Source organism: Gobio gobio, assembly GCF_949357685.1.
Source record: "Gobio gobio genome assembly, chromosome: 1".
Taxonomy (NCBI): domain Eukaryota; kingdom Metazoa; phylum Chordata; class Actinopteri; order Cypriniformes; family Gobionidae; genus Gobio; species Gobio gobio.
In genome coordinates, this window is record NC_137097.1 from 67,896,493 (window position 1) to 67,916,479 (window position 19,987).

Genomic DNA, 19,987 nt, shown 5'->3' on the forward strand with positions numbered 1-19,987 from the left:
ATATAGAACCTTTTTTTTTTAAGTGTAGTCTCACAGTTGAACTTTTCTGTTTACATGTAAGTCACAGCTAACATCTGCTGGGAACGCTGGAAGAACGTCGCGCCAGCGCCACCAGGAAGTTTCACCTCCCGCCAAACAAATGCACGACCAGTACTGAAACACGTGTAAGATTACAAATTTAAGAAAGTACATTGTATTTAGCATTTACGGTATAGATAATAATTCTGGGGGTTTTCCAGCAGGAGATTTCCTGTTGGGCCTGTTTTACAGTGAGCATTTGAGGTATAAAGGAAGATGGTTGAGTTTCCAGCAGGAGATTTCTGCCGGACCTGTTTTCAGACTCTCACCGTCGTTGCCTCTATGCGTTTGAATAGTTATGCTGATTAGGAGTAGGTAGTAGATACTCTGTCGGGGCGGGTTTTCCCAAAACCTGTATATTTAATTTACATGCTTTGTTCAATCTCAATGTAAATCCCTCCCCCTTTGGAATGTATATAACCTATCAGGTATGCTGTTTGAGTCCGACTGTTTACGGACGACCTGCAGCACAGAGAGTTCTCATTAAAAGAATAACTTCTGTTTGATCCCGACGTCTCCTGGTCTTCATCTTCTGAGTTTCCTACACTTTAGAAGAGAAAAGTTCACAACACATGCAACCTAAGGCCCTGTCCCAAATGGCACCGTAAACCCTTGCGGTCTTCCTCTCAGTCCGCACTTTCATGACGTAACTCTGCTTTGACTGTCGGGAAGAAGTCCGCTGTGTAACCCGGGCATCGAGGGCGCATATCGACCGCAAAGGGGGCACTCGCGGGAACACTTCTGAGATCTAAAATGACAAATGGGACACCGTACAGTCTCGTGCATGCGGTAGCCATTGTTAGTCCACAAGACCGAAAGTGCATATGAAGTGTGCCATTTGGAACAGGGCCTAAATCGTCGCGTGCTCCAATGACTATTGCGCTGTCCCAAATGGCACATTTCATATGCACTTTCCGTTTTGTGGACTAACAATGGCTACCACGTGTCTGTTAAGTCCACGAGACCGGCGTTACGTCATGAAAGTGCAGATTCGTAGGAAGACCGCGAGGGTTTAGGGTACCATTTGGAACAGGGCCTATAATAGGAGCACTGCTGATCAAGTTCACTAGTGTCAAAGAGTAGGGTCAAGCTGTAAACAAGCGGCTAATCCGGAAGTGACTTAAACTGCAATTCATCGACTGGCCACTAGGGACAGACTCCAGAAGGGAGCAGAATCTCATTGAGCCCCATGTTAAAATGCCCAACTTTACAGCAGAATAAAACATGTTTACAGTCTGGTACAAATTGTGGTTTTGGTCTATACGGCTAATTTTGCCCTTCATGACGACTGTGAGGGGGGTGAATTTTTTATAACTTATTCATTTACATTATATAAAGCATTAAAGTCCTGCATAATTAAGGGAGTGGCCACTTTGAGTGACAGATGGATTGTCGTTTGTCTGCTGTCTGTTAGTCATCGCGTCACCTCAGCTCCGCCCACGTCCCGCCTCTTTGCCCATTTTCTGTTATCCGGGAGTGACGCGCAATGAGGCGCTGCCAAGATGGCAACGGCCAGCTCGACCCTACTTTACGCTTCAAAACTGCTCTTCAGAATCCTATGGGTGACGTCACGGACACTACATCCATATTTTTTTTACAGTCTATGGGTGTAAATTAGGTTTTAATGCATTAGCATTCTGATCAATCAAAGCACATTTAAAAGTTATTAAAAGCGGATTGAATTTCCAAAACAGCACCTGCCTATATAAAATCATCACTGGTCAACAGATGCTGAGCCACGTCTGTAAAAGTAAAAATTCTTACAACTTTTAGTTACAAGCAATCATTTGAAATCAATAGAGATGCAACTGTTCTTTAAAGCTACACTGTGTAACTTTTTTAGTCTATTCTTAGCTAAAAACACTTAGTTCTTTCAAAAATATATGTGCTCATTAATGTATATTTACTTCTTTCAAGTAATAAAGTATTCTCGTAAGTTTATAATATGCCATTGAAAATACATAAGGTAATGGGATCTAACGGTGGTCGCCATGTTGCCCCTCCATCTTGAAAGAACATTAGCCAAAGAGGGACATACCCGTAAATTCAAGCTTCGCCTTTCGCGTTTTAAGGTTTTAACACTGTGCGCGTCAACTTGTTCAGACTTGTCTGGTGCATGCGCAGAGAGTTTTCATCTCAGCAGCTCCAGTAACAGAGTTATACGGAGTTTTCCTGGCTTGTTTATTCCTCAAAAGTCTGTTTTTCCTTGTGTGGCATTTCTGTGCGTTAATAACTCCGTAAGTAATAATAGTTATTGTCATTGTGGATGTGTTTCAGAGTGTGTCATGTAATTCAGTTGATGTTACCTCAGAAGTATTTTTGTGTCAACATACAATAGCATAATGCTCACCTATTTGAATAGTCATTCAGTTATTAACAATGTTTATTCGTTTATAGAAAATATTTGCTTGTAATGTATGTTGATGGAAATATGTATCAGGTCTGATCGGCATATTAACACTTGTTATACAGAGCGCACGGCAGTGCTAAACCTGCGCACACACTTTTGTAATCCGACACCGCTTGTTAGCAGTGGCAGCTCTGCTCCTTTTAATGCAGCTGCATTTAGCGCCTATATATGGTACAATAAGCTCTGGTTTACGGTTACATTATACAAATGTAACTTATAAGTATAGTTATACAGTTCTTAACTGTGTATATTCTGTCATGTCATTATCATGTATATTTACCATCCTAATTTGTTCTCTCACAGAAACCACATTTATGTACATATCCATGCAAACCTGTTTATGCCTTGCAATTGGATGACTGAATAAACATTACTATCATCAAAGTTCACTCTGGATTAGCTGCAGTTCTTTCTAGCCGAATAATTAGGCCAGTTGAGTTCCAACCATCCCCCTGCGCACAGAATATCCCACAGGCACCATGTCGAATGTGGACGAGGTCGAACTGGAAGCCATATTAATCTTGGACTAAATCGGCCACCGTAGGAGTTAAAACGAAATCGGAATTGAACAGAACAGAAACTAAAATTCACTGGATGGTCATATACAAGTTCACCACTAGATGGGGGAAAATATCACACAGTGTAGCTTTAATGATGTTCATGTTTTGATTAACGTAAACATGCCATAACACATATCCTTCATGCATACAAAACAACTGAGCCGTCCATTTGCAATCAGATCACATGAAAAAAAGGCATTTTTAGAGGATATACAGTATGTGTGTGTGTGTGTGTGTGTGTGTGTGTGTGTGTGTGTGTGTGTGTGTGTGTGTGTGTGTGTGTGTGTGTGTGTGTGTGTGTGTGTGTGTGTGTGTGTGTGTGTGTGTGTGTGTGTGTGTGTGTGTGTGTGTGTGTGTGTGTGTGTGTGTGTGTGTGTGTGTGTGTGTGTGTGTGTGTGTGTGTGTGTGTGTGTGTGTGTGGTCACGACAGGTCTCACACGTCTGATCGAACTCTTTTCCGAGATGCTAATCTTTTCAGTAAAGTGTCAGAGCTACTGTGTGTTTGCTCAGAGAGCAGCGTGGGTAATATCTAATCCACCATGACCCCATCGGATTCACCTAAGCTCTATTTACCTTCTAAAGACACCACAAACACTGAGAGAAGCCTCCAGAGAGGTCATCGCTCCGCCCTGACGAGGACTGTGGGAATGTTTGGTCTGATCTGACCTGAACTTCCTCGTTCCGGCTGAAATCGGTGGGGTTGATTAGCTATCAAACAGGATTCTGACAGGTTGCGAAAGTCAAAAACACAATCACAGTCATGTTCACACGGGCATCATACTGTATTGTTTCCCAGGGTTCAACGAATGGGTTCCCATGGATTCACCAGCTCATGAGAAAGAGTACGTGAATCAGTCGGCCAATCAGAACGAGCCACTGAAGTAACAGCCTGAAATGATTGGCTCAAGGTATGAAACCAGAAGGGTGAATAAGGACACATGCACACATTTACACTACTGTTCAAAAGTTCAGGGTCAGTATTGTCTTTTAAATAAATTAATACTTTTAATCGGCTGTTTTCTTACTTTGAAAAGAAAATGTATCATGGTTTCCACAAAAATATGTGGAACTGTTTTCAACGCTGATAATAATCAGAAATATCTCTTGAGCATCAAATCATCATATCAGAATGATTTCTGAAGGATCATGTGACACTGAAGACTGGAGTAATGATGCTGAAAATACAGCTTTGATCACAATTACAATGTACAATAATTCACATAGAAAACAGTTATTATAAATTGTAATAATATTTCACAATATAATTACTGTTTATTTAACCAATAAATGCAGCTTTGGTGAGAATAAGAGACCTATTTAAAAAAAATAATCATATACCAAACTCAAACTTTTGAACAGTAGTCTATACATATTCCCATTCTCCTAAAATACCATGGAAAAGTCATGGAAATTTCTCCATATATATTTTTTTCTAGTTTTCATTCAGCTCTAAATATAATAATATAAAGTAACAACATCCACTATAAATTGTTTATTGTGAGAGTCATCTCTATAAAATTCTCTTTTAAAAATCCAGTCAATCAAGAAAGAATGAACAAGTTGTGGAAAAGTCATGGAAATTCGTTGATTAGTTCTCCACACAACTTAACTACGACAAAAGTAATTGGTTTAAAACATTTTACACATTGAAATAAAGAAATGTGAATAAAGAAATGTAAAAAAAAAAAAAAAAAAAACAGTTGTTAGAAACAAAATAATAAACATATGGTCATCAGAATCCCTGAGCAGTGTGTTTGTGTAGATACTCCATCTGTAAAGGACAAAACAGCAGATAATATAGAGTAAAATCAAACCTGAACGGCTGATGGCTGGGCCCGCGGGTCAAAGAGTCGCAGCTTTTTGTCCTAAGAAAAAAAAGAAGAGAGGTTAAAATATATCATAATAACATTAGTTCAGCATGTCAAACTTTAGTCAAGTCAAGTCACCTTCATTTCTCTAGTGCTTTTCACAACACAGATGCTTCAAAGCTGCTTTACAGCGATGACAGGAAATTAAAGTAAGTTTTTGATTGATTCATTTCTGTTGTAAAAACTGATTTCAAAAATGTAAAAAACGCATGTAAAAAAATATGTTGCACAAAATGAAAAAAATAATGTAAATATTATTATTATAAGTGTGAATCATAAGTGTAAAGTGCTTTTAAAAAAACAAAACAGGCATGATTTCATCTCTTAAATGTCTTCGTGTGTGTTTTGGTCATAATTTAGATTTTTTAAAATCTAATTTCAGCATTTTTATATCATAATTAGGATTGAGATTTTTAAGTCATAATTTTTATCCAAAATATTGAATTTTTATCTCAGAATTTTTAAAGGCCTAATTTCAACTGCTCAGCTCACAATGACTCAGCATGTCATATTTATGACTTTTTATCTCATTATTAAGACTTTTAATATCATATTTTTTTTACTTTTTATCTAATAATGAGGACATTTAAAATCATATTTTCAACATTTTATCTTATAATTATGACTTAGCAAGTCATATTTTAGAATTTTTATCTAATAATGAGGACTTTTAAAATCATATTTTTAACATTTTATCTTATAATTATGACTTAGCATGTCATATTTTAGACTTTTTATCCAATAATGAGGACTTTTAAAATCATATTTTCAACATTTTATCTTATGATTATGACTTAGCATGTCATATTTTAGACTTTTTATCCAATAATGAGGACTTTTAAAATCATATTTTTAACATTTATCTTATAATTATGACTTAGCAAGTCATATTTTAGACTTTTTATCTAATAATGAGGACTTTTAAAATTATATTTTTAACATTTTATCTTATAATTATGACTTAGCATGTCATATTTTAGACTTTTTATCTAATAATGAGGACTTTTAAAATCATATTTTCAACATTTTATCTTATAATTATGACTTAGCATGTCATATTTTAGACTTTTTATCCAATAACGAGGACTTTTAAAATCATATTTTTAACATTTATCTTATAATTATGACTTAGCATGTCATATTTTAGACTTTTTATCTAATAATGAGGACTTTTAAAATTATATTTTTAACATTTTATCTTATAATTATGACTTAGCATGTCATATTTTAGACTTTTTATCTAATAATGAGGACTTTTAAAATCATATTTTCAACATTTTATCTTATAATTATGACTTAGCAAGTCATATTTTAGAATTTTTATCTAATAATGAGGACTTTTAAAATCATATTTTTAACATTTTATCTTATAATTATGACTTAGCATGTCAAATTTTAGACTTTTTATCCAATAACGAGGACTTTTAAAATCATATTTTTAACATTTATCTTATAATTATGACTTAGCATGTCATATTTATGACTTTTTATCTTATAATGAGGACTTTTAAAATCACATTTTCAACATTGTATCTTATAATTATGACTAAGCATGTCATATTTTTGACTTTTTATCTAATAATGAGGACTTTTAAAATCACATTTTCAACATTTTATCTTATAATTATGACTTAGCATGTCATATTTTAGACTTTTTATCTAATAATGAGGACATTTAAAATCGTATTTTCAACATTTTATTTTATTTTCATTATGACTTTATGATAATTGAAATGAGCTGATCAGTAATATATTTGAATATTTAGTGTCTTTAAATAGCAGAATAAAGAAATATATATTTATTTATTTAATAATATGGATGCTGAGGCGACATTAAGGAGAAATGTAAGGGGGGAAAAAATTCTGTTTTCTAATATTTAAAGGGATAGTTCACTCAAGAAATTGAAATGTTGTCATTATTTACTCACCCTCATGTTGTTTCAAACCTGTATGAGTTTCTTTCTTCTGCTGAACACAAAAGAAGATATTTTAAAGAATGTCGGTAACCAAAAAGCTGATGGACCCCATTGACTTTTCCATAGTATTTTTATTCCTACTATGATTGTCAATGGGGTCCATCAACTGCTGGATTACTCATATTCTTCAAAATATCATCTTTTGTGTTCAGTAGAAGAAAGAAACTCATACAGGTTTGAAACAACATGAGGGTGAGTAAATAATGAGAGAATTTTCACCTCAAGTCAATTTGTAGTAAAATCAACTTTCATTAAAAGTTTTATTTATTCATTAATAATATACATATTTTATTTGTATACATTTTAAATATTTAAAATAATCATCGTAATCAATGAATCATCATAATTTCATTTATTAAACTAAATGATATAATGGTTATATATTTAAAAACATACAGTATATCTGCTCTCTAGAATATCAACAACATTTTCCCACAATCACTATTAAAAAAGGTCAAAAATCTTGATTTTACACTTTCATGATTGTAAAAATATATTCTTTACGCTTTTGTTTTCGAAGGGCCTTAATTAGTATATGGTAGAAATGGCAGAAATGGCTGTTAACATAAACCCAGGTTAAAATATAACTATATTACACTAGCATAAATTCAAAATATCAGCAAAAATAATTAAATATTATCTTCATTAATAATAAAAAAACATAAGGCTACATTGAGGAATGTTAATAAAAAAGTTACTATTTTCTGTTTTCTAACAATTGAAGTATTTTGTAAACTCAAAATATTTTGATATAATTCTTTAAATATATATTTCCCCCCCAACATTAATATCATGCATTTACTTTTTTTTTTTTTTAAATCATCAAAAAAATCATAACATATACTCTTCTAGGCATCAACACTATGCCACAATTTCCCACAGTCGCGGGAGCATCAAAATGCAGAAAACTTAATACAGCACTTTCTTGATTGTACTGTGATTCTTTAGGCTTGAGTTTCAGTGTAGTGATAAGTACGCTGGGCCTGGATTATTATACGGTAGAAATGGCTTCATGTGGTATTTGTTACGAGTCTGTCAACATAACTGGCAGAATAAATCCTGGTGTAGACTGAAGTCAACGTCATAATCAGTTCAGTCAATCGGTGACCATCAGACGACCCCATTACACTCAAAGACAGCCAATCAGGAGAGAGAATCAGATCAGCGAGGGGAAATGAAGGCTAATAGGAACAGGCTGCGACCGGCACTACGTCTTTCACTCAACACAACAAATCCTTAATGAAGACCAGAGACTGACACATTCTCTCAAGAGTCCTCACACACCATAAAAACACAGCACAGTCGACTACTATCAGGACACAAAGGGTTTCAAAATCATTTTGAGCTACTGTAGAAATCTAAAGTTCGCAATATCAAGTCAAGCAGCACTACACATGTTAAAGTGCCCCATTATGCGTTTTAGAATATTACATTTCATGTAGTGTGTATTACAGCTGTTTGTGAATGTAAAAGCTCTGCAAAGTTTCAAAGATCAAAGTGCAAAGTAAAACCGATGCCATCGTTACTGTTTGTGTCACTGTGTATCAAGTGCTGAGGAAGATCCAGAGCTGAAACGCAGATATGATAATGGACGTTTCGTTTCAGACACACACACGGTGTACAATAACAACAGACCAGGCCATCTGACCAATCAGAGCAGAGTAGACCAATCAAAACAGACTGGGCCATCTGACCAATCAGAGCAGAGTAGACCAATCACAACAGACTGGGCCATCTGACCAATCAGAGCCGAGTAGACCAATCACAACAGACTGGGCCATCTGACCAATCAGAGCCGAGTAGACCAAGATTCAAGATTCAAGAGTTTTATTTGTCACATACACAGTTATATACACAATATACAACTGGCAGTGAAATGTAAACAGGTCCGCTCCATGGACAGTGCAAATAACAGTTACAAGAAATTAAAATAGAAATAGAATAAAATTAGAATAAAAAGTATTAACATAAGTAGAATTATAAATAAATCAAGTAAAAGATAAAAATAGGAAATAAGATAAAAATAAAAATATAAAAATTAAAATATAAAAATATAAAAAAATAAGTGGATATGATAAGTGAGATAAACTGTAGACTTAGAAATAAGTGGTTAACATAAATATATATATATATGTATATATAAGGAAGTATAATGTGCAAGGTTTATTACAGGTTGTTACGCAGTAACAATAGGAAAGTAAAGTGCAGTGCAATGGCAGTATGTGGATGTTAATGTTTAAACTGGATGTTTATGTGTGTGCGGGGGTGAAGTGAAGTCACGTGACTGAGTTCAGGAGTCTGATGGCCTGGGGGAAGAAACTCCTCCTGAGTCTTTCAGTCTTTGCCATCAGGCTACGGAAGCGTTTACCAGATGGCAGCAGGGTGAAGTGAGAGTTTGCAGGGTGATTAATGTCTCTGATGATTTTAGTAGCTCTACCTCTGCAGCGTTTGGTGAAGATGTCCTGCAGAGACGGGAGAGCTGAGCCTGAGATGCGCTCGGATAAGCGCACCACTCTTTGCAGGGCTTTGCAGTCGTGACTGGTGCTGTTCCCGTACCACGCTGTGATGCACTGAGTCAGGACACTTTCTATCGCCCCTCGATAGAAAGTTTTCAGGATGGCTGGTGAAACCCTGAATTTCCTCAGCTGGCGCAGGTGGTACAGTCTTTGCCTGGCTTTTTTCACCTGTGTCTGGATGTGTGTAGTCCAGGTCAGATCCTCGGAGATGTTCACACCCAGGTATTTGAAGCTGCTCACTCTCTCTACCGGTGTCCCGCTGATCATGACAACAGACTGGGCCATCTGACCAATCAGAGCTGAGTAGACCAATCAAAAAAGACTGGGCCATCTGACCAATCAGAGCCGAGTAGACCAATCACAACAGACTGGGCCATCTGACCAATCAGAGCCGAGTAGACCAATCACAACAGACTGGGCCATCTGACCAATCAGAGCCGAGTAGACCAATCACAACAGACTGGGCCATCTGACCAATCAGAGCCGAGTAGACCAATCACAACAGACTGGGCCATCTGACCAATCAGAGCAGAGTAGACCAATCACAACAGACTGGGTCATCTGACCAATCAGAGCAGAGTAGACAAATCACAACAGACTGGGCCATCTGACCAATCTGAGTAGACCAATCAAAACAGACTGGGCCATCTGACCAATCAGAGCAGAGTAGACCAATCACAACAGACTGGGCCATCTGACCAATCAGAGCAGAGTAGACCAATCACAACAGACTGGGTCATCTGACCAATCAGAGCAGAGTAGACAAATCACAACAGACTGGGCCATCTGACCAATCAGAGTAGACCAATCACAACAGACTGGGTCATCTGACCAATCAGAGCAGAGTAGACCAATCCCAACAGACTGGGCCATCTGACCAATCAGAGCAGAGTAGACCAAATCGCAACAGACTGGGCCATCTGACCAATCAGAGCAGAGTAGACCAATCACAACAGACTGGGCCATCTGACCAATCAGAGCAGAGTAGACCAAATCGCAACAGACTGGGTCATCTGACCAATTAGAGCAGAGTAGACCAATCACAACAGACTGGGCCATCTGACCAATCAGAGCAGAGTAGGTTCTCAGAAAGGCGGGGTTTAGAGAGATTGGATCATTTACCGAATCATTTCAGACACTGTGAGAAAATGCTGCAATGTATGAGAAAATTAAAGTTTATTTGCGCTTGAATGCACTGCAGTAAGCAAGGCAAGTTTATTTATATAGCACATTTCATACACAATGCTAATTCAAACTGCTTTACATAAAAAAGCCATTAAAATACCTTATTATAGTAGGCCTCCAAAACAAATGAAAAAAATAGCATAATAGGGCAATGTGTAACAGACATATGGTGTAAACTAGCCCATTTCTAATCAGACTGAACCATTGATATTAATATTTTAGTACTTCTATCAGGGTTTTTCCTGCATTGAATTTTTTTTTTTTTTTCAAAATTACTAGCATTTTTTAAATTTATTGTCAGTATTGCGCTCGCAGATCATGTGGGTTGGGTGTATGTGTGAGTGTGTTTGTGTGTGTGGGCATGTTTTTGTGAAATATCAGGACACAAATGTGTATAATGACATGGGTATGACAAAAAGAGGGTGAAATATGAGGACGTTCCCCATGTCCTCACTTTTCAAAATGCTTATAAATCATACAGAATGAGTTTTTTTCACAGAAAGTGAACTGCACAGTCTCCTGTGAGGGGCAGGTTTAGGGGCAGTGTGTGTGTGTGTGTGTGTGTGTGTGTGTGTGTGTGTGTGTGTGTGTGTGTGTGTGTGTGTGTGTGTGTGTGTGTGTGTGTGTGTGTGCGGTTTAGGGGCAGGGGCAGTGTAAGGGGATAGAAAATACGGTATAAAAACCATTACGCCTATGGAATGTCCTCACATTTCACAAAAACAAACATGTGTGTGTGTGTGTGTGTGTGTGTGTGTGTGTGTGTGTGTGTGTGTGTGTGTGTGTGTGTGTGTGTGTGTGTGTGTGTGTGTGTGTGTGTGTGTGTGTGTCAACCACCACCGAAGACCATTTTTGACCCAGGAAAATATACAGTTATTTAACAACAACAAAACAAAAGTATCTTTACAATCAAAATGTCTCCGCTAGAACAGCTGGAATGAGCCTGTGATGTCTTTAAATACTGCCTTCATAGGCAACACACCAGTCACTGAGTGGTTTGAGTAACCACTGCCACCTCTTCTCCAGACAAACACACCAGACACAAGTCACCAAAACCAAAACAACAGCACAAACAGTGACCGCTCACACAGAGCCACACTATTCCACAGTGACATGCTGCATTTACTGCTGAATAACCTCAAATAAAAGAGCAGAGCCATCAGAGCTCAGATTACAAACTACTCTACCCATCTTATACTGTTAAGTCACTGATCATTACTTCACTCTCTCAGACGTTTCTGCTGCTGTTCCTTCTACATGTAAACAATGTATCATACTATAACAGGGTTTCTTTAGGTTTCACCAAGTCAAATTTAAGACTTTTTGAGACCTTTTTAAGACCATTATGAATGAAATTTAAGACCTATAAAGGCAATGCAGTCACAAATTTACTTAATAGTAAATTAATTTATTCAAATTGAGCAAATCGATAAACTTGTATCGATAAACTTGCTCTTCCTCATAGCTTAATCCCACCAGGATTTTGCGACTTTTTTTGTGATTTTTGCGATCAAAATTACTGATTTCCAGAAATTAGCATTTGCATTTTTTTCATAATTAGGACACCACATTTACCATATTATGTATTATGTTAGATGCACAATAGCCACACATGACAATATAATAAACTGAATACATAAATCTTGTTTATTTTGGTTTACAAATAATGCAGGATCTCAAAAAATGCATGTTGATTTTTCATTATATTTAATAATCGCAGAAACACGAAAAACTGGAGGACTATTAGCTGAAGAATAAAATTTGTTTTATGTGTCTGTGGTAAAATATGAAAGAGAGTCTCCAAAAACACGAAAGCTGATTGGCTGCAATATGAGCTGCATGTTGGTCTCATTTGTAGTCGTAATTCAGCAAATTATATTTGGACTAGCGAAAGAAAGAACTACCACGGAATAAACATTTTTAAAAAACCTTCTAAAGTGCTGCAGGATTTCATGAGAATTATAGGTAGCGTTACATGGACATAGGAAAATTAAGACCCGTTTAAAATTATTTAAGACCTAAAACAGAATACTTAAGCGAATTTAAGACTTTTTAAGGCCTAAAATTTTGATTTTGAAATTCTAGACTTTTTAAGACCCCGCGGAAACCCTGTATAAGTAGTGTAGGAAATGTGTCATTGCATAATGTTGACTTTTTGGATATATAGGCAGTAAATATTGGCAGTGTGCACTGCACAGTAAGCAGTATGCTAGTGCTCCACATAGTACATCAAACCCTCATTTCAAAACGAGCAACTACTTCTGTATTCTGTCAAGAGAATACAGTGTGTTGTTCAAACTATCCTTCATGTCATGCACTGTGCAGTCATGCTATTTTATTTGCTGTTTATAGGTTGACACTGCAAACAGGGGCCGTCGTAAGAAGCCCACCCACAAGGCCGTGCAGTCCCCAGACAGACCCCAGACCAGACCCGACAGGCCGTACGCATCTGACACTCCTGACCCGAGATCAGCCGCTGAGATTACCCTCAGGGTAAACACACAGAAGAACCTGATCGCACATCAGAACCTGTACGGCTCGGGATTTAACCAGGGAGGTTTTTATTACATGCCTACTCAAACTTAACAGACTACACACAGTCTGACCCGTCCGACCCCTGACGCCCATCACAGGGAGACTGAACGCACATGCTGCAATGAACGAAACGCACAGCACACATGCAAACGCAGGAGCCAAACGCTGTGTGTGTGTGTACAGCAACAGCTGTTTAATCAATGCGTGCAGTTTGAGCTCAGATTGACACTTCTCACATTCATCTGAATGCGCTCAAGTAAACTTCCCACAGGCCTCTTCACTGTAATGCACAACAAAGTGTGAACAGCAGCCCTGGCCGCTATAGTATTATAATGAAATTCAATAGAATTATTGTCTATTATTTTGATGCGTTAAAAAGATAACATGCCAACAGTTTTCTTAACCCTTAAAGGGTTAGTTCACCCAAAAATGAAAATCTTCGGAACGCAAATGAAGATATTTTCGTGTAAAGCTGATGGCTGAGAAAGGCATCAGATAGGCCTCCATTGGCATTCAGTACATTTACACTCCCAAGACCCATAAAAGGCACTTAAAACGTCGTTACAAAGTCCATCTCACCACAGTGGCTCTACAATAATTTTACGAAGCGACAACAATAGTTTTTGTGCGCAAAAAAAAAATCTAAATAACGACTTTATTCAACTTGTTCTTGTCTTCCGTTTTGGCCTCTGCCGTGAACTCACAAAGCACCATGACGCATGCGCGAGAATATGACGTAGCGCCGGGGTTCGGGTCTCCATGGAATGCACACTTTAGCCCCATTTTGAGAACTACGCCGAGACCTAAAGCACGATCAATGTAGAATCCAACAGCTTAGACACGCGCGTCTTCGTCTGCTCGTAAACAAATCAGTTCTGGGTCATGTGTCCGAACGCCGGATCTGCGTCATATTCTCGCGCATGCGTCGTGGAGGCACACACGGAAGACAATAACAAGTTGGATAAAGGCGTTATTTTGTTTGTTTTTTGCGCATAAAAACTATTGTCGTCGCTTCGTAAAATTATTGTAGAGTCACTGTGGTGAGATGGACTTTGTAACAACGTTTTAAGTGCCTTTTATGGGTCTTGGGAGTGTAAATGTACTGAATGCAAATGGAGGCCTGTCTGAAGCCTTTCTCAGCCATCAGCTTTCAACAAAAATATCTTCATTTGTGTTCCGAATATGAACGGAGGTCTTACGGGTGTCGAACGACATGAGAGTGAGTAATTAATGACAGAATTTTCATTTTTGGGTGAACTAACCCTTTAAGCAAGGAACACACCAAACCGACGCTGACCAACTAGAAGCGACAAAAGCAGACTGCAGAGTTGGCACACGTTGGCTCACGTCTTCAAGGTCTGGGTCTAAAGTTGCCCTGACACACCAAGCCGACGCTCGACAGCCGACGGCCAAGTAGCACGTCCGTTCTGCGCCTGCGTAAGAGGAAATGGCTTTCCATACCAGCTGGTGGCAGTATCTGTTTTTTAGTTATTCAAAGCGGGAAACCGGAAGAGCTACAGGGATACAAACAAAGCACCTTAAAGGCCCTGGGTGCTTCTCAATTCTTATTTGTGCATCCTCGTTTCCTTTCCTCGCCTCCTTTTCTCGTGTCTTAGCTCCACCCCTTTAGGAAGCGAGGGAAGGATGCAAGGAAAAGACGTGAGGACGGAGGAATTGAATGAAGTGAAATTATATATCCTCGCTCCCTTTAGCGTCACTTCAAAGCGTCGTCAATTAATGATGACTCTACACCGCTGGATTTAGTTTGCACATCGGGAATCTTGAACATTAGAGATAACTATTCATATTGTAATAGTTTCAACCCCTACACAATACCACATTTGTCCATATTGTATTTAATATTACCAGTTATTAGTAACAACTAATTATTCCCAGTTATTAACTGCTTTTTATTTGTTGTATAGTATTACAGTTTGTTTCTTTCATTTGCTTGTGCTTTGATATAATTCTGCAACTGTCAGTTGTTGTTATTTGACATACATTTGTGTCTTGTACATGTAAACATAATAATAATAATGAATAAACTGTGGCAAGATGTGAAGGGGGAGGAGAATTTATACGTGTCACGTTTAGTTGATAAAACACTTCCGCAAAGGATACACCCGTGTATCCTCGCCCATGACTCCTCAGGAAGCCTCCTCACTCCTCGATCCTCGCCTCCTCTCGACGCAATTAGAGATTTGAGATGTCCTACAAGATGGCTGAGCTCGGTCGGTTTCCGGGTCATAGGATGGAGGACGGAGGAGCGAGGAAACGAGGAGGGATATTAAGAAGCACCCCAGGTCCCAAATGGCACGCTACACCATAGATATGCATAATAAAGGCTAGATGTCTCATCCGCGCTGCTGGCCAATGGAGGTCGACGTCCGCACCTGGCGGCCATCTTGTCACAGGCAGCTCGCTCACTCGTAACATTGTTTTCATGGTGCTTGCACTTTTTAAATAACCATAACTTGCTCAATTTTCTACCGATTTTCAAACTGTTTGGTTTGTTATAAACGTCAGAGATGTAGTTATGCCACTGCATACTTATGAAAAATTATTCATAATTTGTTCAAGCATCCATAATTATAGCCACGTTAATAACATTTGTAAGAAACCAAACCATTTGTAAATCCGTCAAGATTTCAGCGAGATAAGAGTATTTGTGTTCGTGCAGATCATCGCCTTACATTACTCGATTCGCCTCTCTAACTTTGTCTCCAAAACATCTCACATGTGCTGTCCCTGATGTACTCATTCCTGATCCTATCCATCCTCGTCACTCCCAAAGAGAACCTCAACATCTTCAGCTCTGCTACCTCTAGCTCTTCCTCCTGTCTTTTCCTCAGTGCCTTGCCTACCCCTGCTCTAAGTAGTGGAAAACAATGGTATTATTGTACCCTAAGGACCAATTGTGGACCTTTAAAGGTACGGTTATACATTTTGTTCCCCAAGGAACAAAACTGTACCTCCACTGTATCTTTTTTTCTGAGAGTGTGGACACTTCTTAGATTGTGGATCTGCTGAAGAAGCTGTCAGCGATTAAAATATTGGTTTTGAAGATATGTTTGAGATGGTGAATGAGAGCCAGATGCTGAATGTACTACTTTTGTTTACTACTAAACGTCTGACTACATGTAAAAGTAATAACGTATCTCTTCACGTCTGTAGTAGTGTTATTTCATTACTGAGATACTATTATAGTTTTTATTAATATTTTTATTTTTTCTGTTTTAATTTTAATTAAAGTTTTAGTAATTTTGTTGTGCTTTTGTTTGTTGTATATATATATATATATATATATATATATATATATATATATATATATATATATATATATATATATATATATATATATATATATATATATATATATATATATATATATATATATATATTTTTTTTTTTTTTTTTTTTTTTTTTTTTTTATTATTAATTTTCAGCTTTAGCACATCAAGTTAAACTAAATGAAAACTAGCTGGCAAAATTATTTTTTAAATATTATTATTTTTTATATATTAATACTATTTTTCACTTTATTTAAAGTTTTATTTTTATTTTTATGGTTTTAGATAACTAAAATAACAATGGTCTGTAGAATAAATGGAAATTTGTTTTAAAAAAACACTTTTATACTACAGAATATACTTTCAAAAATACAAATAGTGTTGCCCTCAAAAGCACAGTCACAAGCCCATAAATCAACACCTGCTTTAATGCTTTAATCATAAACTTCCACTGTCGCTGGAACAAAGCCTCTGCGTTCATGTGGCAGGCATTTGTGCACGCAGCCGTGTCATAAAATATGCGCGTCCATGCCTCCAAACGAGGCCTGTCACGAGCCGCGCTCTCCGCTGCCGCCCTCTCCTCCCGTTCACCTAATGGGGGAAAACGGCTGGAATTGAACGCACATGTTGGCAGTGCTTATTTGCTTTAATAAGGTGGATCTGGGGAGATTGGAGAGCCTATTCTCTTAAATTACAGCTCGACTCGACTGAGGGCACAACCTCGGAGTTCAGTCTGTGATCCAGTGTCACATTTATAGCTTTGTCTCATTTGTATTTTAACTCTCTGACTCTCCTCTGAAATTTTAGGATGCATTCTGGTCCACTGTCATGATGAGGTGTTAGTCTTAATGGGTTCCGGATGGAATATAGCTTAGTATTATAAATATATACGTTTACATATGAATTAAAATATAAACATAATATTAAAATGTAATATATTAATATAAAAAATAAATTAAATAAAATGTAATAAATTAATATATAATTGTTAAAATAAATATATATTTTTAAAATGTAAAAAAATATATAAAAAAAGTATAAAACACTATATAATGACAAATTAGAATAAAATTACAAATTAGTAAATTAAAAATAAATGAATATAAAATTAATAGGTTAAGATCCTAAAACTAATTAATATAATGTTGAAGTTAATAAAATAATAAATTATTAATATAAAAATATGTACAAATGCTAAAAGGAATAAATATAAAATATCAATTAAAAAGTTAAAAAAAACTAAAATATATTATATATATATATATATATATATATATATATATATATATATATATATATATATATATATATATATATATATATATATATATATATATATATATATATATATATATATATATATATATATAGTTATTGTTATAATAATAACTTAATATAATTTTTTTTAAATATTATAAAAAACAACAAAAATTTGTATAAAAATATACATTAATATATTTTTGTTTAAAAAAAACATTAATATAAAATTAATAAATGAAGATTAAATTAAAATGATTTAATATAAAAATGTTAAAATTTATAAATAAAAAATAATTTAACAAACTAAGTTAATATAAAAAAGAATAAACTGTCATACAAAATAATAAAGTAATATAACATTTTTAAATTAAATATAAAAATGATAAATTAATAAAAAAAATTATATACAAACACTTAATGTAAAAATGTTAAAAGGAATATAAAAATATAAGTTAATATAAAACAATAATAATAAAAAAATAAAATATAGAAATAATTAAAAAATGTGTATAAAATTTTATTCACATACAAAAATGAAATAATAATTAAATAAATACAAATACTATAACAAATTTGTAAATTAATATAAAACCATAATAAATTATTAAAAAAATAACACATTAATATAAAATGCTAAAATAAATAAATATAAATAGTATAAATATTAATGTCAACCACTATTTTGCCCAATATAAAAGACAACAATAAGTTAAAACAGGAGCAACTACCGTCTTGAAGCAGCACAAAGCACAAAGCATTCAGTGCAAACTCTAACGACCTATTTTTTCCTCATAAACTAATCCCAAAATTCCTCCTCCAGCCATAAACTCCAGCATCCTTTGGCTCTGCACCTCTGAGAGCATTAAACAGGCTGATGGAAAAGCTCTGCAGCATGTTATTATTTCTTTATGGATTGCTCCCCATTTCCTCCTGCAGGGGCGGGTGAGCGTGCCTCTCTGTACCCAAGTCAGTCTCTCTCCTCTAGGGTGCTAAATCAGCCGCTCTGGGGGTCTGGCGCCGGGCTCCTGGGGGCCAGGTGAGGGCTGAACTCTCCTCTCTACGCAATACTTCAAACGCAACAAAGTCAAGCTGTAGATGCCGCCAAATTCAGGTTTGCTTTGAGCTCTCAGCTTCTAGCGGAAGACATTATGCCATTCGGTTTTCAAAGTCCAGTACATCTTCATCCACAAAACTCTTTCCATAAACTCAATCAAAACACTCAAACCTTTTGTGTCCAGAAATCGAAACACATCTGCGGTGAGGAAAAGACACTTTCAAATGAGTCACAATCATTCTGACACATTTGCTATATTAAGTGTTTGTCCTCCTGATGTGTAAAAGACAAAAGGGCTGATATTGAGGCCAGCTTCCTCCAATCAGATTTACTGATTCACAAGCTCGACAGACCTCAATGGCACCACCATCACCGGCCGGGTTTATGAGTTTCACCCCAGGGGACGTGATAATGATGTGCTCCTCTAATAGAGCCGATCTGTGTAATTATCCACAGTGAGGAGAGGCATGATGGGGAAAACACACACACTTTGGCGACATCTATTGGTGAGAATGTGCTACTGTCTGTGGTGGCAAATGCATAACTTTCCAAACACATTTCAGAAATCTCCTAGAAACATGAAGTGTGTAAGTAAATTTGCCTCCTGACAGTATTATACATCATATTATCAACATTATGAACACCAAGACCCTAAAAGGTGATGAGCAATAGAACAGCTCCAATGACACCTACATTAAAAGTAAAATAAATATATTCATTTTTTATAATATTTTAAAATGTATAAGAAACAATAAATTCATGTAAACAGTTCATTAGAAGATTCAGTTTATCTAAACACCTTCTGTCCGCAAGTCTACTCTGCAAACAATAAATATAAAATTAATAAATTACTATATAAAAATGTATTCATTTAAAAATGCTACAATAAATACGTATAATTTTTTAAAATAAATTAATAAAATAAAAAATGCATTAATTTAATTTTTTTAAAGAAATATAGTATTAATTATAGTATTAATATATATATATATAATATTAATATAATATATATATATATATATATATATATATATATATATATATTTATATATATATATATAATATTAATATAATATTAATATAATATTAATATATATATATATATATATATATATATATATATATATATATATATATATATATATATATATATATATATATATATATATATATATATATATATATATATATATATATATATATATAAACAAAACCATTTCTATTATATTAATAATATATATATATTATATATACAAGA

General features: G+C 35.6%; 1 protein-coding gene across 1 annotated transcript in view; it reads right to left on the reverse strand.

The window, feature by feature from the left end:
• The window catches only part of coro7 (coronin 7), a 222,125-nt gene that overhangs the window by 184,445 nt on the left and 17,693 nt on the right, over positions 1 to 19,987 (reverse strand). The window contains exon 7 of the mRNA XM_079827381.1: positions 4,863 to 4,913. Within this exon, the coding sequence (XP_079683507.1) occupies positions 4,863 to 4,913 (51 nt within the window). The remainder of the gene's footprint in view (positions 1 to 4,862; positions 4,914 to 19,987) is intronic.